This window comes from Haematobia irritans, chromosome 1 (assembly GCF_050003625.1).
Source record: "Haematobia irritans isolate KBUSLIRL chromosome 1, ASM5000362v1, whole genome shotgun sequence".
In the NCBI taxonomy this organism is placed as follows: domain Eukaryota; kingdom Metazoa; phylum Arthropoda; class Insecta; order Diptera; family Muscidae; genus Haematobia; species Haematobia irritans.
The window spans coordinates 209,424,427-209,451,523 of record NC_134397.1 but is presented as its reverse complement, the minus strand read 5'-3'; the positions used below and the strand labels follow the sequence as shown (position 1 = coordinate 209,451,523).

Here is a 27,097-nt window from a genome sequence, read left to right as displayed (position 1 = left end):
CCATCGGTAAGTATTACCACAACCCTAGTAATTCGAATATGGATAACAGTCTTCCGTAGAAGTTTCTCCAATCCATGGTGGAGGGTAGGATGTATGTGTTACGGTTTCGTTGATCGTGTAGATTTAGGATGAGTGGGGGATCGACCCACAGTGTCCGATTCTGGAGTCAGGGCTGCTGACTAAGCACCCAGACGTGCTTTGGTAGCATGGTGTCGACCATGTCCAGACTATACGAATAATAGTCGAACAATCCGTTGAGTGGCGCTCACCACTTTATCTGTGCTTCATTGACTTTACAAAAGCTTTTGATAACATACGACACGAAGCATTACTGAAAACGCTGGAATGTAAGAGAGTTCCAAAAAAAAAAAAAAATAATCCGACTAATAGCTAGCCTTTACGACGGTGCAACTTGCCGAATACGACACGAACAGCAGCTTAGCGACCAATTATGTAATTATGTCACGAGTATCTCAGAGTCACAGAGGAATAACCTGGGGACTACAAGGAAACCTCTGCGATCTCGACTACGCCGACGATATATGCCTTATTGCGCATAAGGGCACAGAAATCCAAGGTATGCTGAACGATCTTAATAAGTATGCGGCGACTGCTGGAATGTCCATAAATATCAAAAAAAATAGTCATGCGAATCAATGCGAGCAACAATGATACAATTGCAGTAGATCGGAAGCCAATTGAAAATGTAAACACATTCTGTTACCTGTGAAGCATTATAACATCCGAAGGTGGTACATCTGAAGATATAAAAAATCGCCTCAATAAGGGCCGAGCCGCTTTCGCGTCCCTAGAGAAAGTATGGCGTTCAAAATACATATCGACCACGAAAATTAAAATCTTCAACGCAACCATAAAATCAGTAATACTGTATGGCTGTGAGACATGGAATTCCGCAATCAAAGATCTACAGACTATTCAAGTAATTATTAATCGCTGCCTAAGGAAAATAGTACGAATATTTTGGCCAAATACTATCACAAACGAAGAACTATGGCGGACCACCAAGCAGCAATCTGCATTATTGGAAATTCGAAGAAGAAAATGGATGTGGATCCGGCATACCTTAAGGAAGCCGCACGATGATATAGCAAGAACAGCACTTGACTGGAATCCACAGGGAAGCCGAAGAAGAGGTAGACCAGCGAACACGTGGAGAAGACTAGTAGATGCCGAAATACACGATGCGGGATACACGATGCGGGATATCCAATGACAGAACAAAATGGAATGCATTTGTTACGGCCCTATGTTCCCCCTAGGAATCTCAGGAATATAAATATATGGTGGAGTGCACATAAGATTCGGCCTGGCCGAACTTACTGCCGTATATACTTGTTTTTTCTAAATATCCCCTATTAAGATCTATATACTCTTGCCTGCGTTTGGGCCAATTTTCACCCTGATTCAGTTATCTCCTAAGCAAGCATTATGAACGCATCCACCATTTCTTTATTTTTTTACGTATGGCAATATAAGGAAACCATTAGGTTCCAAGTCATGACTATACGACGGAGTAGTGCTCAGATATGCAGTTGACTGTGTGAGAGCTCTCATTGACAAGGTGAAGAGTGACCCGTCTTGGTCGGTTGGTTTTCCTCAATTCTTGGACGACAACTGGCAAACAAATGGTTGTGTACCACTCAGAATAGACCGTTCCACGTACACGCAAAAAAATAATTCTTTCCTCCCAAACGAAATTTTAGACAAACAAAGTTCGTTTCTCATTTGCTTTTCGCTGTAAGGAAGTGTATTTGGAAGAAAAGTATATACTTTTTGTGATAAACGTTTATTCTTTTCCAGGATGTAAAAACAATTTCATAAAGACTAGCTCAAAAAAAAAAATTATTTTCTTGCTAATTACATTGTCCCTCGCATCTTTCTCACATCCACGAGGATTTTTAGTTCTTACCACCTTTTCCTGTAATACCAACAATGTAGAAGAAATTATACGATTTTATAAATTTTTAAAATTTTTTTTACCTTTCGCCTGGACGGAGAATCGAACCGCGGACCATGCACATTGTAAGCCAACACACTAACCACTGAGCTATGTACCTGTTATGGTCATCAATAGATAAATATCCATATAAGTTATATTTATATAGCATAGCTTGCGGCGCCCACGAACCGAATAAACAAAGTTTATTTAACAGAAACAAACATTTAGTTTGGCACCGTGGAGCAGTGGTAGCTACGTCCGACTCTCATGCCAAGGGTCGTGGGTTCGATCCCTGCTTCGGCCAAAGTTTTTTTTTGCTTTTGTTTTTTTTTTACATATATTCCAGATATATTCGGAAGATTCCGAAAAAATGTTCAACGTTACATTGTACTATATTAAATTTTGAACTGTAAAATGTGTCTTATTAAAGACCTAAAGTCAGAAAAGAACAGTGTTTGATATAAACGAAATGGACTGTGTCGTTATTTCAAAAATAACTTTTTTTATTGAAAAAATAAAAATTTTGTAACAAACGAATTTTTTTGGTGATAAAAGTTTAAAATTTTCGAAGCAATTCAAAAAACTCTAACAAAAGAAAAACGTTTTCGGTACACGTTTTCCAAACGTTTTTTTTCTTTGCGTGTAGTTCTAGTGGTATGATTCCGAAATGTCCAGTTTTTCCGCATCAATGGTTTCCAGAGCAACAACTGATTTTGGACAATCTTATTACATATTTACATTTCCTATTTCCTATTCATCCCACGGTAGCCCTAATCATTCACAGTTACGTTACGATTCGCATCATATTTGAAGAAGTGGTACCACCAGCCCATAATTCCTACGCAACCTTTTCTGGATGCAAATCTTCTGACCTATCTTCACTACAACATGGACAATTCTGCTTATTCACGTACTCATTGAATGGAAAAAGATCTACACCCAGAAAAGAGGGGCTCTAATGCCAACTGAACTTTATTTTAGTTCATGAAGATTAGTTGATTTTAGTTAAATTTTGCACAATATGAGTAAATGTTCGTTATTTGAATAATTTTTTGATAACTTCAATGACGTGAACTAAAAATAAGAAAAAAATTGTATACAAATATAGTGCAAAATTTTACTAAAAAATAAAATAGTTCATGTTTTCCAAAAATGGCAGAAGTTTGCTTAAATTGAGTTCATAAGTCTCTCAAATGAGTACATTTTACTAAAATTGTACCTGTCATGAACTTCGTATAGCGCTAAAGACATTTTAACAATTTTTAAATCCATCTTTTTCTTTCAACATATGAAATTTTCTTAAACAAGAGAAAAAAATTAATTATTTGAAATAAATTTTCTTCAATTTGACAAAAAGTATTAACTTATTTGTAACATGTTGCAATTAGAAAACTATTTTAGTTAAAATTTTCTAAAAAAAAACCTACATTTTCTTCCACTGTGGGTTCACTTTTTTTTTGGGTGTATGTCTCTCCATATAATTTGTTGCGCTAGTTTGATAATAAATTTTAATAATTTGCAAACTTTGCTCGTTTTTAAGACGATGGTTAAATGTTGCAAAAAAAATTAATATCTAAAAAAATCACCCTTTAACTTTCATTCATATTGTTGGCCAAGAATAAAAACTACAACAGTAGCAAAAATAGCAGCAGCAATTGATGATTGCTCATATCCATCCACCACATACTGCCCTACTCTATATCCGGTTCACATATACCAACAAGCACATATCCACACATCATACAACAGGATACGGAAAGCAATAAACATACTGGCATTTTTAAGGATATCTTTCTAATGTCGAAATAAGATACCAGCCAAAATGGGTAAAAAGCAAACGAACAATAACAAGAACATGGTAGAACAATGGGGATTTTTTCCTTTCTTTTTCCACATACACAAAGAACAAAAAATATTAAAACACCAAAATTGAAAGACGTAAACAAAAACGAAAGAGCAGAACAAAATAGAAACCCAAAAACACATTCACGCAATTTGTTGTCTTTGATAATGAAAGTGGATGCTTATTCGCCAAACACCACACACAAAAAATAAATAGAAACAGAGTGGAGCTGGCTGACTAGATGGGGTCCAATATACGCAATACCCAAATGGTGGTATGGCCTGGAGTAGATAAAAACAAAGAGCGAAAAAAATATGATTAAAACCCAGGGAATATTTGTCTGAGTGAGTTGATTGCAAGGGCAGAGCAAAGTGTGTTACAACGAGGACAAGTCCAATGTCAAAACTCCCATAAATGAATGGGAGGCAGGGAACGAAGGGATTCTCCATATAACGTGTGGGTGAACAAAAGTAATAGGTCAGTTAAGAGTGATCTAGAAAACACTCTACCTTTTGGGAGGCACTAATATTGTCTTCTATTACATGAAGCCAATATTGAGTAATGTGGCGTAGTTGATGACAAACTGAATCCGTGATATGAAAGAAACGGATTAGTTTGTACAAATATTTTGGATGTGAGCGATTTAATATGGGATTAAATAAACAAAATTGATTTTCGTGAATTAATTAATCAGAGCTTGCGAGAAACAATTGTGCCTATAGTACACACTGCAAAAAATATTGTCGTAAGCACTAAGTCATTAAAATCCCAGCAAAAAAAAGCGTCGCCAAAAAAGTAGTGAAAATGTTCTTTTTGGATCCGGAAGTGATGCAAAATTGACGCAGAAACTATGAATTTAACATGGGCTTGTCATAGGACGGATGTTCACCGTTGCACTGAATTTGCATTACTTCTTAAGGTGTGGTCCGAATTCTATGTTTCGGATGTGAATTATAAAATTGTGTCATATTTTGCCGTAAAACGTTTGACCTCAAACATTTTGTAAAATTACCAATTTTTCTAGAATGAATTTAGATTTTTTTTGACAAAATTTAAATAATTTGTGACATTTTATTGATTCTTACACTTTTTTTAACCCACTAGCGTAACCCGGCCCGCTTCGCTGCGCCTTCCGAAGCGTATTTGTAGGAACATTTTGCGTTAGCTTAGTCAACCATATCCTTCGTGCTGAAAACAAATTCGAAAAGATTTGAATTCTTTCAAACAAATAGGACTACTTGCTTTTTCGTTTCTAGGTACAAATAAGGCGGATATGCAAAATGTCGGGGGAGAGGGTGTACCCTTTCCTCCAGATTTTTTAAATAATGTTCTGTATTCATGTAGTTGGACAATCTTCTATATTTCTTGTGAATTTTAAGTGTGGTTTGTCAAGGAAAGGCATCCTTCTCCTCAACATATCTGAAAATTAAGCTCTATATTATAATAACATACAAAGAATTACTGTTTCCCATCCAATAAATCGGAAAAAGCAAAAGTAGTAAAAAATTTTACCACATTAACATTTGCTAAAATGTTGAGAAATGATGCACCCTCTACGTTGGCTGCCAATTTCATGTAAATTGAAGTTTTTTACTAAAAAGAAGTCTGGCAGAAGCCTGTGCAAAAATCATAAAATTATGTACCGAGTTCCCATTTACGGACAACCCTCTACTTTCAACTTAAGAAAAAAAAACGGACAAAGGGAAACCCTCTCCCCACCTTCGCTCCACTCCGACCTGATATCGGACTATCACGTACCCTATATTAATTTCACATCTACTCAAATAAATTCTATAAATTCTATCGAAGTAAATCAACAAAGTTTATTTCAATTTTCCCCTTCCCCAACCAGATATCGAAAAATCATATACTAAATAATTTAAAAATCATGTATAAATTTAATCACCTCCTCCCACGTGCCCTGTAAATTTCAAGTAGATCGGAGATGTATAAATTTTGCTATATTGTTTTAAAGGAACGTCACTTTCCCCGATACAATATCGATAAACACCGTAGTGAAGAGAACCCCTAACCTTCCCGGAAAATTCTTGAAACTTTCCTTCAAGTGTACGGCAAGGAAGGTTGCCTCTTCGTTCATAACCTTCCCCCACTGCCTTTGTAAATTTCAAGACAACTTAAGAATTTTTGTTTGCAGTTTTAGAGGAGGACCTCCTCCCCGACCAAATATCGAAAAGTGATATTTTTTTTTTGTAAACGTCCCAGAAAATGTCAAGCAAATTATAAGCCTAAAGGCATCAACTATTAATATCGTAACCTCTCCCCAGTCGTCTGAAAATTTCAAGTAACTCGGTAAAGTTTAATTGTTTCTCTGTATGTACTTAAGAGAAGCGGATGTCCCCTATGCCCTTTTATTTTTATTAAAAAATCAGGAACCTGATATAAATTTCATAACCTCACCCATTTTTTCCGTAAAATTTCAGTCGGGGGAATTTAGTTTTGTTTTCACTGTACTTTAAAAAAAAAAAGTCGGACAAATGGGTGGCCCCCCTCCCCGATCAATTATCGAAAAATAATGTAATTTTTGTCTAGATGCCAACCCCAACATTCAATGAAAATTTCAAGCAAATCGCATAATTTTGTTCCAAGTTTCAAAAAGTAGGGCAAGGGGGAGGTCCCCCTCCCCATCCACATATGAAATCATCAGGTACCCCATATTAATTCCATAACCTCACCACATGTTCTCTGTAAATCTCAGATAATTTAGAGAATTTTAGTTTATTCACTGTACTTTAAAAAAGTCGAACAAAGGGGAGGCCCCCCTCCGCCACAAAATATCGAAATAAAAAGTAGCGGATCTTTGTCTAGGTGCCAACCCCAATCTTCAATTAAAATTTCAAGCAAATCGGTCAACTTTGGTCCAATATTCAAAAAGTCCGACAAAGGGGATGTTCCCCTCCGCGACAAGGTGTCAAAAAATGAGGTACCCTATTTTCACCACATGAACGCCTCCTACGATCTCTGAAAGTTTCAAGTAAATTGGTTCAGCCATTTCGGAGCCAACTCGGAACATACAAACAAATAAACAAACATAGATTGAATTTTATATATATATATAGATTTGGAACTAAATAATTTAAAATTTCTTATTAAAAATATGAAAAAAGCGAGTTTTAAAAAATTGAATCAAAAGAACTTCCTGTGTAGTTAAAATAAAGAACATCTTTGGGAGGTCATTTTTGGAAGTGCTTTTAAAGTAGTGCCAATTTTTTTTTGCTGGGATGTAAATAGGATTTTTGTGCGTCTGTTTATACCCTAAACCACATAGTGGTCAGGGTATAATAAGTTTGATCGGCCAAAAAATGTGCCTACCAGAAATATTGATTTTAGACCCCGTCCGTCCGTCCGTCTGTCCATGTATTTGTTGTTCAAAGGATTCCAGTCGCAATTATTAACCGATTTTGATGAAATTTGGTACAGGGAGGTTTTTGGACACAAGGACGAACGCTATTGAATTTGGAAGAAATCGGATCAAATTTAGATATAGCTCCCATATATATGTATCACCCGATTTCGACAAATGGGGTTACGCTGCGCTTTATTACAAATGGATCGTCACCAATTTTGGCAAAAAATAATCTTTTTTATCGTCCCGCAAGTCTACAAAATTTCATCCAAATCGGTTAGGATTTAGATATAGCTCTCATATATATGTATCGCCCGATTTTCCCAAATTTGGCCACAAAACTCTTATTTATCAACCGATCTTACTCAAAGTTGGCTAAATGTAATCTTCTATAGCACTAAGTAGATGTGCAAAAAAACATCGAAATCGGTTCAAATTTAGCTATAGCTCCCATATATATGTACCGCTCGATTATTCTAAATTTGGCTATAAAACCCTTATTTATCAACCGATAGTACGCAAAGTTGGCCAAATGTAATTTTATATAGCACTAACTGTATGTGCCAAATTTCATCGAAATCGTTTCAGATTGAGATATAGCTCCCATATATATGTATAGCCCGATTTTCCCAAATTTGTCCATAGAACCCTTATTTACACTAATAGAAAAAGTTTCGTTATATTAACGAAATGTGTCGTTAAAAGTCAACCAATGAAACAAATTCGTTAATACAAAGAAATTTTTCGTTATTATAACGAATTTTCTGTTAGTAAACCTAACGTTTCGTACTATTAATGAAAGTGTTTCATTATATCAATGACAATTTTTCGTTGGCTGACTTTTAATGAAATTTTCTTTGTGTGTATAAACCGATCTTACTCAAAGTTGGCTAGATCCAGTCCTGTATAGTACTAACTATATATGCAAAATTTCATCGAAATCGGTTCAGATGTAGATATAGTTCCCATATATGTATTGCCCGATTTTGAAAAATTTGCCCCTAATAACCTTATGTTTGACTATAGAAGCCTAATTTCTTAACAGATCTTACTCAAATTGTGCACAAGGTAACCTTTTGTGGTAGTAATCAAACCCGCAAAATATTATGCACGTTGGTTCAGATTTACATATAGCTTCCATATATTTGGATTTATTACCCACACTAATTGAGCGATTTTCTCTTTTTTATTAATAGGCTCAATATTAGAGGCATACTAACCCAGTAGGTGCAATATCAACTACAGCCAGTGTTGCTAGAAGTAGGGGAAATTCCCTATATGTAGGTTTTTTTCTAATATTTAGCGTCTTTTAAGACGTGGGACCACAATGTAGGGACATTTTCACCCAACACAATTTGTAATAATTTTTACCACACGTAGTTAAAGGCTTGATCTTTAACTAAAGTCAAAGGAAAACGCGTGTAAATCGGTGAAAGCGATAATAAATCAAATTAAATTTCTTTTTCAAGTTCAATTAGTATAAAATTCAGGAAAAATATTCAGTTAGGCTTTCGCTTTACCAAATCCGAATTGTCGGGCCTCACGTTTGACACCTGCCATCAGATTTTGTACAGCCACCTTGTCCACCTTCTTCGCCGCAGAAAGCCTGTTAGCCTTGAACTGCTGCTCGTCCTTAGCAGTTTTTTGGTCTTCTTTAGGTTCCGCTTGACAATAGCCCAGTATTTCTCAATTGGGCGGAGCTCTGGCGTGTTGGGAGGGTTCTTGTCCTTAGGAACCACTTGTACGTCGTTGGCGGCGTAATGGCAAGATGCCAAATCCGGCCAAACAGTTTGGCTCGATGCACGGTTGTAGACGATACACCCAGCTTATTTGCGGCATCTCGGAGAGGGAGGTTAGGGTTTCGCTTGAAACTACCGGCAACTCTCTTTGTCGTCTCAGCGGCTTCCGGTTTTCGATTTCCCCCCGATCCAGACTTCCTGGCTGTCGACAAACGTTCCCCAAACACTTTAATTACATTTGTAGCGGTTGATTTGGCAACTTTTAGCGATTTTGCCAGCTTTGCGTGCGAGTAGCTTGGATTTTCGCGATGCGCGAGCAAAATGTTGATACGCTGCTCTTCTTGCTTGGACGGCATTGTGACAACTGAAGAGTGAATTCCAAACTCAAAATAAAAGCAACATTCTACACACACACACCTTCAAAATGAGGGGTGTTCAGGTTTTTTAAATGCAAAATTGAAAGAAATACGACAAGTTTATATTGACCAAATTTTGACCGTATCACCCTTTATGTGTGGTAACAACAGTTACCACTCGTGCCAAGAAAAAATCTAAAAAATTTAAAACTTTATTCCTGTAGAAAATTTTGTCAACATTTTATTTCTATAGAAAATTTTGTCAAAATTGTATTTCTATAGAAATTTTTTTCAAAATATTTCTATAAAAATTTTCCCAAACTTTTATTTCTATGGATTTTTTTCTCAAAATTTTATTTCTATAGAATTTATTATAAAAATTTTATTTCTACAGAAAAATTTCTCAAAAAAGTTTGTTAATAGAAACTTTTTCCAAAATTTTATTTCTATAGAGATTTAACAAAAAAAAAATACTATTTTTGGCAGAATTCTACCAACTGTGGCAACCGTGGTGGTAATACAAATTTTTTTTTTCTAGGTTATATACGTTGCATTTTCATGTTTTACGATAATAAAGTACTTAGAACGATTTTGTAAAATTTGTTTAAATTTAACGAAAATAGTGTTTGGGAATGTATGGGAAAGTAGGGAACTTTTTTTGTCCTTGTAGGGTAAACCGAACATTTTTCCTTGCAACACTGACTATGAGCTATAGTCAGGTTGAGACAAAGCACCCATAAACATGTACCCCTTAATTTTCTTAAATATGCAACTGCGGTTTATCTCCCACACCTATATCAATGTTACGCCCCAAATGCTTATGATTACTAATTCAGTAAGGGTGGTTTAGGGTATGATATAGTCAGCCCCGCCCCACTTTCTACTTTACTTACTTGTTTCTTTATACCTTCTTCAGTTCTAAATAAAACAACAACAAAAAATCAAAACAAAACCAAGTAAGGAAAGTCTAAAGTCGGGCGGGGCCGACTATATTATACCCTGCACCACTTTGTAGATCTAAATTTTCGATACCATATCACATCTTATATATAAAGGTTTGTCCCAAATACATACATTTAAATATCACTCGATTTGGACAGAACTTGATAGACTTTTACAAAACCTATAGACTCAAAATTTAAGTTGGCTAATGCACTAGGGTGGAACACAATTTTAGTAAAAACCCAGTAAGGAAAGCCTAAAGTCGGGCGGGGCCGACTATACCATACACATACCATATCACATCCGTCAAATGTGTTGGGTGCTATATATAAAGGTTTGTTCCAAATGCATGCATTTAAATATCACTCGGTTTGGACAGAATTTGATAGACTTCTACAAAATCTATAGCCTCAACATTTAACTTGGCTAATGCACTAGGGTGGAACACAATTTTAGTAAAAAAAATATGGGAAACATTTAAATCTGAAGCAATGTTAAGGAAACTTCGCAAAAGTTTATTTATGATTTATCGATCGATATATATGTATTAGAAGTTTAGGAAAATTAGAGTCATTTTTACAACTCTTCGACTAAGCAGTGTCGATTTTGCAATGCAAGGCACGCATAGCAACAATGCTAATTCTACTCCCTGTGCAAAATTTCAACTAAATCGGAGTTAAAAATTGGCCTCTGTGGTCATATGAGTGTAAATCGGGCGAAAGCTATATATGGGAGATATATCCAAATCTGACCCGATTTCAACCAAATTTGGCATGCATAGTTACAATGCTAATTCTACTCCCTGTGCAAAATTTCAACTAAATCGGAGCAAAAAATTGGCCTCTGTGGACAAAGGAGTGTAAATCGGGCGAAAGCTATATATGGGAGCTATATCTAAATCTGAACCGATTTGGATGATGTTTTGCAAGTTTTTCGAGACTCATAAAATATTGGGATGTTCGGAATTTGAGGAAGATCGGTTGATTACACGCCAATTATGACCAGATCGGTGAAAAATATATATGGCAGCTATATCTAAATCTGAACCGATTTTTTCCAAAATCAATAGGGATCGTCTCTGAGCCGAAACAGGACCCCACACTAAATTTTAGGACAATCGGACTAAAACTGCGAGCTGTACTTTGCACACAAAAATACATCAACAGACAGACAGACGGACAGACAGACAGACAGACAGACAGACGGACATCGCTAAATCGACTCAGAATTTAATTCTAAGGCGATCGGTATACTAAACGATGGGTCTCAGACTTTTCCTTCTTGGCGTTACATACAAATGCACAAACTTATTATACCCTGTACCACAGTAGTGGTGAAGGGTATAAAAATATGGGAAACATTTAAATCTGAAGCAATTTTAAGGAAACTTCGCAAAAGTTTATTTATGATTTATCGCTCGATATATATGTATTAGAAGTTTAGGAAAATTAGAGTCATTTTTACAACTTTTCGACTAAACAGTGGCGATTTGACAAGGAAAATGTTGGTATTTTGACCATTTTTGTCGAAATCAGAAAAACATATATATGGGAGCTATATCTAAATCTGAACCGATTGCAATCAAATTTGGCACACATGACAATATTACTAATTGTACTCCTAGTGCAAAATTTCAACCAAATTGGGCCAAAACTCTGGCTTCTGGAGCCATATAAGTCCATATCGTGCGAAAAATATATATGGAAGCTATATCTAAATCTGAACCGATTTCAATCAAATTTGGCACGCATAGCTATAAAGCTAAATCTACTCCCTGTGCAAAATTTCAACCAAATTGGGCCAAAGCTCTGGTTTTTAGGAACATATTAGTCCATATCGGGCGAAAGATATATATGGGAGCTATATCTAAATCTGAACCGATTTCAATCAAATTTTGCACACTTGACTATACTACTAATTGTACTCCTAGTGCAAAATTTCAACCAAATTCGGGCAAAAATCTGGCTTCTGGGGCCATATTAGTCCATATCGGGCGAAAGATATATATGGGAGCTATATCTAAATCTGAACCGATTTGGCTGATATTTTGCAAGATTTTCGAGATTCATAAAATATTTGGATGTACGGTATTTCAAGAAAATCGATTGATTAACACGCTAACTATGACCACATCGGGGATAAATATATATGGCAGCTATATCTAAATCTGAACCGATTTTTTCCAAACCCAATAGCGATTGTCTCTGTCCCAAGAAACGGCCCTCTGCCCTAATTTGAGGACGATCGGACTTAAATTGCGAGCTGTACTTTGTGCACAAAATTACATATACAGACAGACAGACGGACAGACAGACAGACGGACATCGCTAAATCGACTCAGAATTTAATTCTAAGCCGATCGGTATACTAAAAGATGGGTCTATGACCACTATTTCTTGGCGTTACATACACAGTCTTACACAAGTTTACATACCCCTGAGTTTTTAACCTACTAACCAAACATCTTTCTTGTTTTTTTTATAAACCACACTAAAAAAATATTGTTAGAAATTAACAAATACTATGTTTTCAAATTATTTTACAAAAATTAAAGCATGTATATGCATAGTTTATAATATTTTATTATTTCAATAAAATACAAATTCTTTAATCGTATGTAAACTTGTGTGAGACTGTGTACAAATGCACAAACTTATTATACCCTGTACCACAGTAGTGGTGAAGGGTATAATTAAAGAATTCAGAGAGATAAATAAACATAACGAAAAATACTCGCATGTACTCAATTTTGAACTTTTCTATACCGGTGTCAGTTGGAACATTTTCTAGTACTTGGTCCATTTCCCTTTATTTTTTAATACCATATTTATACGTTTTGGCATACTTTCAACCAATTCTTGTATAATTTCATCTGGTATTTTCCGCCACTCAAGCTGTACTCGTTCCCACAGGTCTTCTAATTTTAATGGCGCTGATTTGTACAATCCCAGCCGTCTTCCCACGATTGACCATAAATTTTCAATCGGTAGGGGCTTTGCGCTGGCCAATACATCACTTGAAATTTTTGCTCACTAAGATATTTTCTCACTATGCTGCGAATCACCATCCTGTTGAAATATCTTCAGGATAGGCACTCTTGTCAACAAACTCGGGAAGATGAGTCTGGAAAATGGCGAGGTAGTCTTCCTTCTTCATTATATCGTTAAGTTTATCGTACTTTATACTAGGAATACTTATTTGAATTTATTCGTTTCTTCGATTTTTTTTGCTTATCTTTGCAATTGGATAAGCTTTTTTTCTGTCTAGGATATTTTTCAAATTACACAAAAATAAATATCACCAAAATATTTTCAATTATTTTAATGAATATTAAATTAAAAATTTAATTGATTCAACTATTTTTTTAAATTAAAACAAAAATCAATCACAAAAAGTGATAGCATCAATTTTTTTTAATTGGATCAATTACCTTTTTAATCAACTTTTGTGATTGATACTATTTCCGTGATTGAATCCAAACATTAAAAGATAGAGGAAGTTATTTTGCATTTCAAAGCCGACATTTAGATATTTATGTTGATTGTGATTAACACAAAAATAATCGATTTCGATCATCATTAAAAGTCCACTTCAAAAAAAATCGACTTCAGCTTTTTCTACAAAAAGTCGACTAATCCAACATAGGTACATATCTTACCCTAATACATATCCTATCCTAATAAATACTATATGTGGTCCATATTCGAATAATGTGCCATGGCATAGAACATAAAAATTTTAAAAATAAAACCAATTTGAAATACATTCAAAATGCGTTGCTTATTTAAACTATTTCAAATGTTGCCCATGTTCTTTGAAAATTTACAAATCCATATTGCAGAGCATTGTCAAACATCACTGGCGTCTTGTTGAACTAAAGATTTTAAGACATAGGACATACTGAAGTTATTAACATGGTAAATTCTTCAATCGAACCACGGGAGGGTTGTTCCAAACCATTTTGCGTCCCATAATGCCGGTATTATGTCGCCGGAACCATTAACACAAAGACCCGGCCACGCACCACAATTTAAATTTTTGTTCTTGTAGTTTTTTATTTTTTTTTAAGCTAGAAAATCACCATAAGCCGGGAGATAACGGTTATATGCGGAGAGTAGACTACTGAGCGTATATGTGAACAAATATGTGTATGTAAGTTTGTTCGTATATGCCTGACGCGTAGAGTGTACGCGAAAATGTGGGTGTTTGAAGAGATGAACCAAATGATGTTAATAGTACGCTCGCTTAGTACTTGGGGAACGATGTAAACATGCACATACATATACACACTTACTGAACCCGAGTGGGGGAAATGGGTACGCAGAAAGAAGCCAATAACAGTTACCAGGCAAAACAAAAACGAAAACAACATTATTATGATGGGGGATGCCCTGACCGAGCGATGAGAGCGTAAAGCCATTTGAGAATAAAAGCCACTAAAATAACAACAACAAAGATGATGACGACAAATCAACAGACAATAATTTTGACATTTTAGTGTTAACTTTTCAAAACAAAAAGCCAACCAAAAAAGTTCTCGGCCTCCTCCAACTTTCTTCCACAAGAAGTTTTTCATACGTATTTTTTTTAAATTGAAAATTTTGCAACATATTTGCAAAGAAAAGTGCTTTTAACACAATTTGTGTCAGATAAACAAAAACAAACATCAGGAATCAAAGGTGTGAAAAATGTGTGACAAATAACAAGGGCAGTACTCAGGTAATGTTAACCATCGGGAGAGACGTTTGAATTGATGCCATTCAGACAGGGTCGTTTGTAATGGATTTGAGACAATGTTGTCAACTGGTTTTTCAAGAAGATGATACTTGATCAGTGTTTTGATATTTTATGCTTAAAAAAGATGATTAAATACCTATATAAGCTTCTTTAGTTCTTGACCGGTTTATATAGAGTAATCTGTGACTAAATATGAAATGATATGAACCAATTTTCGCATAGTAATTAGAGGGCCGAATTTCACCCGGATCGATCCAAATTTGTTTCTCCATTTGAAAATAAAAGCCACTAAAATAACAACAACAAAGATGATGACGACAAATCAACAGACAATAATTTTGACATTTTAGTGTTAACTTTTCAAAACAAAAAGCCAACCAAAAAAGTTCTTGCCCTCCTCCAACTTTCTTCCACAAGAAGTTTTTCAAAAGGTTTTTTTTTTTTATTGAAAATTTTGCAATATATTTGCACAGAAAAGTGCTTTTAACACAATTTGTGTCAGATAAACAAAAACAAACATCAGCAATCAAAGGTGTGAAAAATGTGTGACAAATAACAAGGGCAGTACTCAGGTAATGTTAACCGTCGGGAGAGACGTTTGAATTGATGCCATGCAGACAGGGTCGTTTGTAATGTATTTGAGACAATGTTGTCAACTGGTTTTTCAAGAAGATGATACTTGATCAGTGTTTTGATATTTTATGCTTAAAAAAGCTGATTAAATACCTATATAAGCTTCTTTAGTTATTTTCGCATAGTAATTAGAGGGCCAAATTTCAACCGGATCGGTCCAAATTTGTTTCTCCATGAGGCTTAAAAGAAGTCAAATCATGGATGTCGGTTTACATAGGCTTTATATATAATTATATACCAATATGGACCAATTTTTGTACGGTTATTACACTGAAAAAATTGTATCGTGCGATTTTTGGTTATCATATATGACACATTTCTCTGATATAAAGTTTATTTCCTTATCCAAAAGTTTGATAAACTTTTCAATGAAGTTGTTTTTTCGTTATAGTTAGATATCTTTACATGAAAGAACATTTTGTTTGACTAAGGCCATCATGGCTTTAATAATTCTGAAAAAAATATTTGAATGTAATTAAATCATATTCAAATTTTTGTTCTTTTTCTATCTTGAGAAGAAAGCAAAAACGCGTTCATAAATAGGAGATGTTTTTTAATACTTTATTTTAAAGATGTTTTTTACTCAAAGTCGATCCTGAATTTGGAAATTTAATTTTACGCTTTTTTAAGGACTTTGATAGCTTTGATGAAAACAAAACTCATAAATTAAAATTTGTTTCTTAGAATCAAGTGCGCAAAACTCAAATTTAAAGGAGAATTGTGTCTTACCAAATTTCAAGCCGATCAATGCTTTTCCAAGAAAGGAAATCAAATCTGGGGATCGGTTTATATGGGGACTATATATTATTATGGAGCGATACAAGCAATATTTGCAGTGTTGTTAGAGGATATATACTTACACCGCATACCGCAACATAATCGAATGAAATAATATCTAATGAAAATTGCTCCCCCAAGAGGCTCTGGAAGTCAAATCTGGAGATCTATTTATATGGGCCTACATATAATTATGAACCGATATGGACCAATGTTGGAATTTTCTCTAACTAGGAGCGGAGCGAAATTTTTTCTTGGAAGGGAGTGATTATTTTTTCCGGAGCGGGAAGCGGAAGAAATGGACCGCTAATGTAGATTTCTTCGAATTAACTGGTGCTGAGTTCTGTTGGAAATGTTTGACTGCCCAGGGCTTTAATATTGTCTCCAGGACATTTTATCGAAATATTCGGCATTTATTTTGACCTCGCGGTCGATGAATACAAGTGGGGAACCATCGGCCCTTACGTGTATATTTTCAGCTTACCTCTTTGGCAACTAAACCCGATCGTTTTCATTTTCCACAAACTGTTCAATTTGGAATATTTTCTCATCGAAGAAAAGCAAATTAGGTACACTCAAAAAATGTGAACTTTCTATTTCACTAAAACCATTTTAACTATAGTTGTGTTCCTTTACGTACTACTAGTTACTACTTTTACTAGTTTTTACTAGAAACCGTTCCTCAACCCCAAAAAATAGTAAAAGTAGTAAACAATTTTAAGAGAACAATGTCAAAATTCATGTCTCTTTTAAAATTTTTTTACTACAAGTTACTCGACAAATTCTTTCGAGTAAAAGTTGTAGATATGTCATGACAAAAATAATTATTTGTTTTCAAATTTTCCAAACTAAAGTAGTTCCAAATAGCTTTTTTTTTTAAATAATTCTGTAACTTTTTAATGGATTAAATTATCATTATAATTTTTTCTTTGTGCCAAAGCTGAAATGTTTTTCTCTATATATAGAGGTTTGTAGGTCCCTAGTGGATTCACGGGCTGGTCTATAGACGTTGGAAGTTGGACACCTCGGATGTATGAAATTTAGTGTTACTTGGCAAACGCGCAATTATGCACCGATTTTCATGATTTTTGCTTTGCTGGATAGAACTTATAAACTACCATAAAAAGATTGTGTATGTGTGCGAATATATCTAATATTTGCGAGATATAATTTATAATTTATTTTTAATATAATTTATTTTTTTTGCAAAATTTGAACAAAGTGGGGTCTGTATTTTGAGTCGAGAAGGACTACATTCCTTATAAAATTCTACGTATTCTGGAGGAAAAATTTGTGCACCTTTGTGCTTTAGATTTAACGTGTAGACTCCACAATTTGGAATTTCAAAACAATGCCGAACCAATACCACTTGTTTCGAAAAAAAGTACCAAAACATTGACCGACCAAATTCGGCACACCCTTTAATGGACCAAAAGTACCTCTACGTTTTGAATTTCATGCAAATCGGATAAAAGTTTTAATGTCTATGTCATGAAGGGGGGTCGGTTCATATGGAAGCAAAATCGAAACTTAGGCCGAAGTAGTCCCATCTTCAAAATTGACCTGCATGTAGAAGAAAAACGTGTCTGGTAAAATTTCAGCACTATAGGTTCATTATTGAAGGAAGTAGCCTGATTACAACAGATAGCCAGACAGGGAGACATCGTCTTATAATTTCTCCCTGATCAAGACTATATATACTTTCTATATTCAGAATTCGTTATTTGTATGTGTTACAAACGGAATGAAAAACCCCACCTTATAAGATACTGATAATATGCGCTATTACTCTACTTTATAGCCCAGATGTCAGAGTTTTACTTTGATTAAAAATTTTGCAAAAGGAGTACTTTTTATAACAAAGTAAAAACCATAGCTTCTTTCTATCGTAATAAGGATTTCAAAGTTTCCTGCAAAAAATCTGCCATTTGTCAAAAAAATTTCGATATAAAAGTATTTAATTTACCTACATGTTTTGAAAATATTTATTCAAATCACAATGCTTCTTTTGTTTTTTATTTGACATTTTTACAATTTTTACTATATTTTCGTTCCTGTACATTTAACAAATATACAAATCTGAGAGGATTTTCAATATTTCTCTCTTTTACTACTTTTTACTACGAGTAAAGTAAAGGAACACACCTTATATTTTAGTTCATGGAATTGTTATGTTTGGAGAAAGTTTCCATTATTCTTATAGTTTTTTGCGTACGTTAGTTAAATGAACTAAAAAACGGGGAAAACTTATACACAAATTAAGCACAAAGATTTACTAAATTCGCATTTCTCATTATTTCTTTAAATTTATAAATTTTACTACAAATGCGTCCATCATGAACTTCGTATATCTCTAAAGAAATTCTTACAATTTTGAACTCCAATTTTTTCCTTCAAACTACAAAATTTTCTTTAACAAGAGAAAAAAATAATTTTCTTGAATTTGTCGAAAAATGTGTACTTTTTTTTGTGATATCGGCGTGATGTCAGCGTTTGTTTAGTTTAGTTAAAATTTTCTAAAAATATTCAAATTTTTCTAAAATTAACCAAAAGTTTTCTTCCTGGTGGGTTCACTGTTTTTTCAGTGTAACTGGCCATTTTCGAGCAAGCGAAACAACTCCTTGGCTCTTTCCAGCCTAACTATTTTTAGTGCATTGATGAGTTCTTGAACTTTTGGAACTCCAATGCCTTTAGTCCAAGCTCATTTTTAGAGTTACATCCGTTCTAGCAATATGTTCGGCCCACGAACAAGTTTTCTACCACTGTGGCGTGAATTTCGGCCAAATCTGGCCTTCACTTTTCGGACCATTTCTTGTGTTCTTACAGTTTTGTGGATAGAGGGTGCACTAACTTTGTTATTCTGTTTCTAACACGTCGAAATATTGGTCTCAGATGCCATAAAGCATGGAAGCTGTGTTATATCTATATCTGAACTGATTTCGACCTAATTTGGCAGACATGGCTAAAATGGTAATTCTACTCACTGTGAAATTTTTCAAGTAAATCGGAATCGAATTTTGACCTATGATGATTACATATTCTAAATCGGGCTAAATACATATAGAAAATATGTGTAAACCTGAACCGATTAAAACTAAAATTGTTATGCATACATACAAAGAAAATTTCATTAAAAGTCAGCCAACGAAAAATGTTCACTGATATAACGAAACATTTTCATTAATACAATGAAAATATTCGTTAATAGTACGAAACGTTACGTTGATTGGCAGAAAATTCATTATATTAACGAAGAAATTCATTGTATTAACGAATTTGTTTCATTGGCTGACTTTTAACGACACATTTCGTTAATATAACGAAACTTTTTCTATTAGTGTGTAGTTAGAATGTTAAGTCTCCTGTGCAAAATTGCACGTACATTGAAGTAAAACTCTGTGATCATATGAGTGTAAGTCGAACGAAAGATATATATCATCAAAATTTGTATGCCACGGGAGCCACCGTGGTGCAGTGGTTAGCATGCCCGCCTTGCATACACAAGATCGTGGGTTCGATTCCTGCTTCGACCGAACACCAAAAAAGTTTTTCAGCGGTGGATTATCCCACCTCAGTAATGCTGGTGACATTTCTGAGGGTTTCAAAGCTTCTCTAAGTGGTTTCACTGCAATGTGGAACGCCGTTCGGACTCGGCTATAAAAGGTGGTCTCTTGTCATTGAGCTTAACATGGAATCGGGCAGCACTCAGTGATAAGAGAGAAGTTCACCAGTGTGGTATCACAATGGACTGAATAGTCTAAGTGACCCTTGATACATCGGGCTGCCACTTAACCTAACCTAACCTATGCATATTCAGAATTTTAGTTGCAAAGTTTCAAGTAAATCGGAGTAAAACTTTTGCCTCTGTGGTTATATGAGTGCAAATCGAACGAAACATATATATTTGGCATTTTTTACGGCAGTATCAGTTGTACTCTCTTTTGCAAAATTTAAAGCATATGAGGAAAAAACTCTGGCTTCTGGAGCACCATGAGTACATATCGAGCGAAACATATATACATATATGGGAGCTATATCTAAATCTGAACCGATTTCTTCCAAAATCAATAGGGTTCTGTTCTGAGCCAAAATATTTACTTGCGCCAAATTTGATTCGATTGGACTAAAACTTCCACCTAGACTTTGATCAGAAAAATGTGCCCACAGACAGACGAATGTGGCTAAATCGACTCATGAGCTGGCCCTAAACATTATTGCCAAATACACCATGTGTATATCTCGTCTTCTTCTGGGTGTTGCAAACATATGTACTAACTTATAAAACCCTGTTCCATAGTGTGGCGCAGGTTATAATAAAATGAACTGGAATAAATATGTCAGTTGTCAGACGAACCGTTTATGAATAATAGCAACCTGAATTTGGTTGCAATACATATCACTCACCATATATATACTTGCTATACTGAAATTTTACCAAAGTTCGAAAGTTGCGATGTTAAAATCGATTTTCCAATAATAAAAAAAGCAACATTTTCAAATTCAGAATAGGTCGACTCTATATCAAAAGTTATAATTTTACAAATGGTCGAATTTCTCTTACAATCTCCTTACAAACGCTTAAAAGTAACAAAATTCTACTCTGCCAATAATCGAAAAAAACCCGTGGGACAAATTTTATAAAATTTATACTGACCTTTATCTTGTGTTGATGTTTTGGTTGTATTCTTCAAATGGTTGTTACTTCATTCAACCTGGTTCTATTGTTGTGTGCTCACTAACTTGTGTTTGTTTTTACAAAATGTGTGTTTTGTTATTTACGTTTGTTTTTTTTTTTTCCTTTTTGGTTTTGTATATGTATTTGTTTACTTACGGTATTATTTTGTATTTATTTAATATCACTAATACCACATCATCAAATATAACACGACAAAAGAATAAAGATTTTTTTTCTCCGTTATTTAGCGTAAAAATTATGGTAGCTGATATTTTTATTTGCTTGTTTTGTTTAAATTTTCTATTTCATTTTATTATTTCTTTTTATTATTATTTCATATGAAGAGGGTGCTGATGAGTGATGCTACAATGGCTGCTGATGATGATGATGACGACAACGGTGATAATACTTAAACTACACTAAACACATCAAAACACTTGGTATTTTAATTTATATTTATTTTGGTTATGTTTGCTTTTCCTTCACTTAGTATTTTTGTTTCTTTGTTTGGTAAAATGTTTTTAATTAAAGAATTACACACAAGTATAAGGTCATAGATATATTTTTAATAATCATAAATAATTTCTTTCACATTTGCTTTTCATAAACGTTTTGTAGTATGGAAAAATAATTTTTTTCGCTTCACCCATTCATTGATTATGCAAAAAATGTGTGTTTGTGTAATACCGGCGGCAATGAGTAGTCACATAGAGTTAGCTCGTAGCACATCCTTAGACACAAAAATAATAACACAACCGTTAGGATGGCGACAACAAATACGACTGCCCCACTAAACTTGCTACTGTAATGTTAAATGTCCTCTCTACCATGCCGTTTAAGCGCCGCGTGTACAGAACATGCCATCGGTATGACTTTACGACTTATACTAAGTAAACGTAAACTCGTAAACAAATTGTTGTAATTGTGTTGGCGCTTTAGATGCGGCCCCACTTTCTCTCATATTTTCATAATTATATTCTTAAGCAAATACTCTCTCAATAGCGCTCTCTCTCTCTCTCTCTCTCTCACTCTATCTGTTAAAATAGGTGGTTGGCTGTGGGTTCTTTTTTAAATGTAACTACTCATTGGGAGTAGTTGGGATTTAGGAATATAACGGTATATAGCAATTTGTGTTTTAGAAGAAAAAATACGCACACACACACTCACACACAATTCTTCGAAGCCCACAGAAATCATAACACATAAACTTGCACTTTGTTGCTTTGCTTGCTCACTGAGACTTGTACACACATGCATACAAACATACTCCCAGATATAAATTTGCAAAAATATTTATTTTATTTTTTTTGTTTATTTATTGTATTTTTACGTAAAATTCAATGTATTTCAATTTTTTTTATTTAGCCGTATATCAAAAAAATATCACTACACACAATGCATTTGCTAAATTGTTTATTTTTTTGTTTTCCTTTCTTTTTAGTTGATTTTCTGTTTTGTTTTCTTTAGTCTTTCAAAAGTGTCAAATTTTGGTTGCTAGTTGCTCCAGTTTTTTTTTTTTTGTTATTGATGGCGCCACATTGCGCCATTGGTCTGTTTTAGTCTGGAGTCCCGAGAATAATGTTGAGTCTGCTATTTCCTGTTATATTTTTACAACTGCCATGTAAGCGAATATTTTCACCTTAAAATAATTTTTTTTTTTTTGGGCCATTGATGCGTTGTGTTTGTTGTTGCTATTCTGATTCAACTGTTAGCTACTGCTATGCGTAACATAATGGATCTCTCTTGCTCTCGACTTTTATCTGATTTACTCTCATTTTCATTTGTTTTGCAAAATATTTTGCTCTGTTTATTACAAATAGTATCTCATAAATTTGGTGGGGATTTTGCTATAACAGAGATGCCAGATAATTGGAAATTGCATTTGCAACGAGCTTAGCTTTAGGAATTGGGTTTTACGTTAAGTTTTAGTTTGTGAATTTGTAAAGTTTACAATTTTTAGTTGGAATAGGGATAAATGGAATGAATTATTGAAAATACAAATTTTTTTCTAATTCATTCATCTTCCGATTCAAGTTCACAAGGGGTGTCAGCATAAGCATAGGAATGCCTCTGGGGAGGGGGCTTATACCCTTTCCCCCCCCTCGCCACAAGCTAAATTAAGCACACCCAGAATTTGAAAACCTTTTTACGATTTTCCATTGTTTTTATATAAAATTAAACAAGTAAATACACAAAGTTGCGCTCAACACTTTCATGAACATTCGATGGCAATACATAGTTTTATTTCTTAACATTATCTTCTAAATTGTAAGTTAGTTTCCCTATTATAAGTGAATGCTTGAAGTATGATCTTTATGAAATAAAACTGTGGTTAAACTTATAATAAATTCCTAAAGATCCTTTATTATTTTGTTTACCTGATTTTTAGTAAATTTTATTAAAAACAAGTATATACGGCCGCAAGTTCGGCCAGGCCGAATCTTATGTACCCACCACCATGGATTGCGTAGAAACTTCTACGAAAGACTGTCATCCACAATCGAATTACTTGGGTTGTGGTATCTTAAAACTTCTTAACATCGTTTTCTAAATTGTGATTTAGTCCATACATGGTATATATTAGAAAAAAAGTTATGTATAGTTAAGTCTACAAATAATTACGAATCGATATGGACTTTTTGTACGTAGAGAGCCAGAATTGAAATATGGGGGTCGCTTATATGGGGGCTATATACAATTATGAACTTGATATGGACCAATTTTTGTGTGATTGGGGATCGATTTATCTGAGGACCATATATAACTATACACCGATATGGACCTAGTTAGGCATGGTTGTTAACGACCATATACTAGCACAATGTACCAAATTTCAAGCAGATCGGATGAATTTTGCTTCTCCAAAAGGCACCGGAGGTCAAATCTGGTGATCGGTTTATATGTGAGCTATATATAATTATGGACTGATAGGAACCAATTCCTGCATGGTTGTTGGATACCATATACTAACATCACGTACCAAATTCCAACCAAATGGGAAGAATTTTGCTCTTCCAAGGGGCTCTGGAGGTCAAATCTGGGGATCGGTTTTTATGGGGCCTATATATACTTATGGACCGATATCGACCAATTTTTGCATGGGAGTTTGAGGTCATATATTAACACCACGTACCAAATTTCAACTGAATCAGATGCATTTTGGTCTTCCAAGAGGTTCCGGAGGTCAAATGTGGTGATCGGTTTATATGGGGGCTATATATAATTATGAACCGATGTGGACCAATTTTTGCATGGTTGTTAGAGACCATATACTAACATCACGTACCAAATTTCAGCCGGATCGGATGAAATTTGCTTCTCTTAGAGGCCTCGCAAGCCAAATCGGGGGATCGGTTTATATGGGGGCTATATATAATTATGGACCGATGTCGACCAATTTTTGCATGGTTGTTAGAGACCATATACTAACACCATGTACCAAATTTCAGCCGGATCGGATGAAATTTGCTTCTCTTAGAGGCCTCGCAAACAAAATCGGGGGATCGGTTTATATGGGGGCTATATATAATTATGAACCGATGTGGATCAATTTTTGCATGGTTGTAAGAGACCATATACTGACACCATGTACCAAATTTCAGCCGGATCGGATGAAATTTGCCTTTCTTAGGGGCCTCGCAAGCCAAATCGGGGGATCGGTTTATATGGGGGCTATATATAATTATGGACCGATGTGGACGAATTTTTGCATGGTTGTTAGAGACCATATACTCACACCATATATCAAATTTTAGCCGGATCGGATGAAATTTCCTTCTCTTAGAGAGTCTGAAAGCCAAATTTGGGGGTCCATTTATATGGGGGCTATACGTAAAAGTGGACCGATATGGCCCATTTGCAATACCATCCGACCTACATCAATAGCAACTACTTGTGCCAAGTTTCAAGTCGATAGCTTATTTCGTTCGGAAGTTAGCGCGATTTCAACAGACGGACGGACGGACGGACATGCTCAGATCGACTCAGAATTTCACCACGACCCAGAATATATATACTTTATGGGGTCTTAGGGCAATATTTCGATGTGTTACAAACGGAATGACAAAGTTAATATACCCCCATCCTATGGTGGAGGGTATAAAAACAGGTAAATTTTTCAATTACACTTTCCTTTTTTGTGTTCACATAAAACCACGTGCCACTTCTGAATAAATAAATTAACACAAAACACAGTAAATCCGTATTGTCCGTCCATTCCAAGAAACAATCAACACACACTTAACGCGCAAAATGAAAATCGTGTGTACCTCCTCAATGTTTTTATAAAATTCTTTTCGCTGCAAAAAAGTTAAAAAAATTAAATGGTCACAAAAAAATGTAAATGGTCTTTATGGCCATGTAATGGTTCTAGACACGTCTATACTTAACCTATAAAAATAATTTTTTCCCTACAAAAAAGTAAAAAAATTGAATGGTCAGGTACATGATTTTCCCGACCATTTAATGGTCTCAAATTCTATCATTTAAATGATAGAACATGTTTGCGGTATTTGAGAACTATTCAAATGCTTATTGGCACCATACATTTTTCTCCGCTCGAAAACTATTTTTACAAAGACAAAATATATGGTTTTCGCGACAATTACATGCTCTATATAAGCATTAAATGGATGCGGCAACCATGTCCAAACATGTTTTTTCCGTGCGTGTGGAATCCAACATTTAAATCGGGAGATTGGTCTATATTGGGGCTATACCAAAACATGGACGAATATAAACGAAATTTGACATATGTTTTGGGGATCTAGAATACTTCCAAATTTCAAGAAAAGCGGACAAAAAGTGTTTTGTCTAGAAGATAAAGAAGTCTAATCGGTGATATACCAAAATGTGAGCCGATAAACACCATATTCTGCATACCTATTTGTGGACCTAAACTATTTCTAGATATTCAAAAGTGCGGTGTCTAGAAACCCAAGAAGTCAAATCGGGAGATCGGAACCGATACTCACCATATTTTGCACACCTGATTTCAATTTCAGACAAATCTGATAAAAATTTCGGCGACTATATTTTCAAAAAGTCAAATTTGCGGATTGGTTTATATGGAGCTTATGTTATATTAAAACCTTGACCGACATAGCCCATTTCGTAATTGACCTACTTGTACTACACATAAAGAAATATCGCCAACATCTTTATACCCTTCACCATAGGATGGGGGGTATATTAACTTTGTCATTCCGTTTGTAACACATCGAGATATTGCTCTAAGACCCCATAAAGTATATATATTCTGCATGTCCGTCCGTCTGTTGAAATCACGCTAACTTCCGAACGAAACAAGCTATCGACTTGAAAACACAAGTAGTTGTTATTGATGTAGGTCGGATGGTGTTGCAAATGGGCCATATCGGACAACTTTTACGTATAGCCCCCATATAAACGGACCCCCAAATTTGGCTTGCGGAGCCTCTTGGAGTAGCAAAATTCATCCGACCCGTCTGAAATTTGGTACATTAACAGGTTGGCTGATAAGTCCCCGGTCTAACAAAGAAAAACACATTTTTTTTTGTCAAAATTCGGTTTTATTATTCAACATAGTTCCCTTCAAGAGCGATACAACGATTATAACGACTTTCCAATTTTTTGATACCATTTTGGTAGTACTCCTTCGGTTTTGCCTCAAAATAGGCCTCAGTTTCGGCGATTACCTTTTCATTGCAGCAAATTTTTTTTCCTGCGAGCATCCTTTTGAGATCTGAGAACAAGAAAAAGTCGCTGGGGGCCAGATTTGGAGAATACGATGGGTGGGGAAGCAATTCGAAGCCCAATTCACGAATTTTTGCCATCGTTCTCAATGACTTGTGGCACGGTGCGTTGTCTTGGTGGAAGAACACTTTTTTCTTCTTCATATGGGCCGTTTTGCCGCGATTTCGACCTTCAAACGCTCCAATAACGTCATATAATAGTCACTGTTGATGGTTTTTCCCTTCTTAAGATAATCGATAAAAATTATTCCATGCGCATCCCAAAAAACAGAGGCCATTACTTTGCCAGCTGACTTTTGAGTCTTTCCACGCTTCGGAGACGGTTCACCGGTCGCTGTC

At 35.0% G+C, this 27,097-nt stretch overlaps 2 protein-coding genes across 2 annotated transcripts in view; one reads left to right on the top strand and one right to left on the bottom strand.

The window, feature by feature from the left end:
• The window catches only part of Pde6 (phosphodiesterase 6), a 474,642-nt gene extending 452,595 nt beyond the window's left edge, over window positions 1–22,047 (bottom strand). The window contains exon 1 of the mRNA XM_075292702.1: window positions 21,006–22,047. The gene's annotated coding sequence lies outside the window, so the exon portion shown is untranslated. The remainder of the gene's footprint in view (window positions 1–21,005) is intronic.
• LOC142234612 (uncharacterized) lies at window positions 669–1,234 on the top strand. The gene is made up of 2 exons (XM_075305772.1): window positions 669–682; window positions 733–1,234. Exons 1-2 carry the CDS (start codon window positions 669–671, stop codon window positions 1,232–1,234), a joined length of 516 nt encoding a protein of 171 aa, XP_075161887.1.
• Window positions 22,048–27,097: the final 5,050 nt, after the last annotated feature.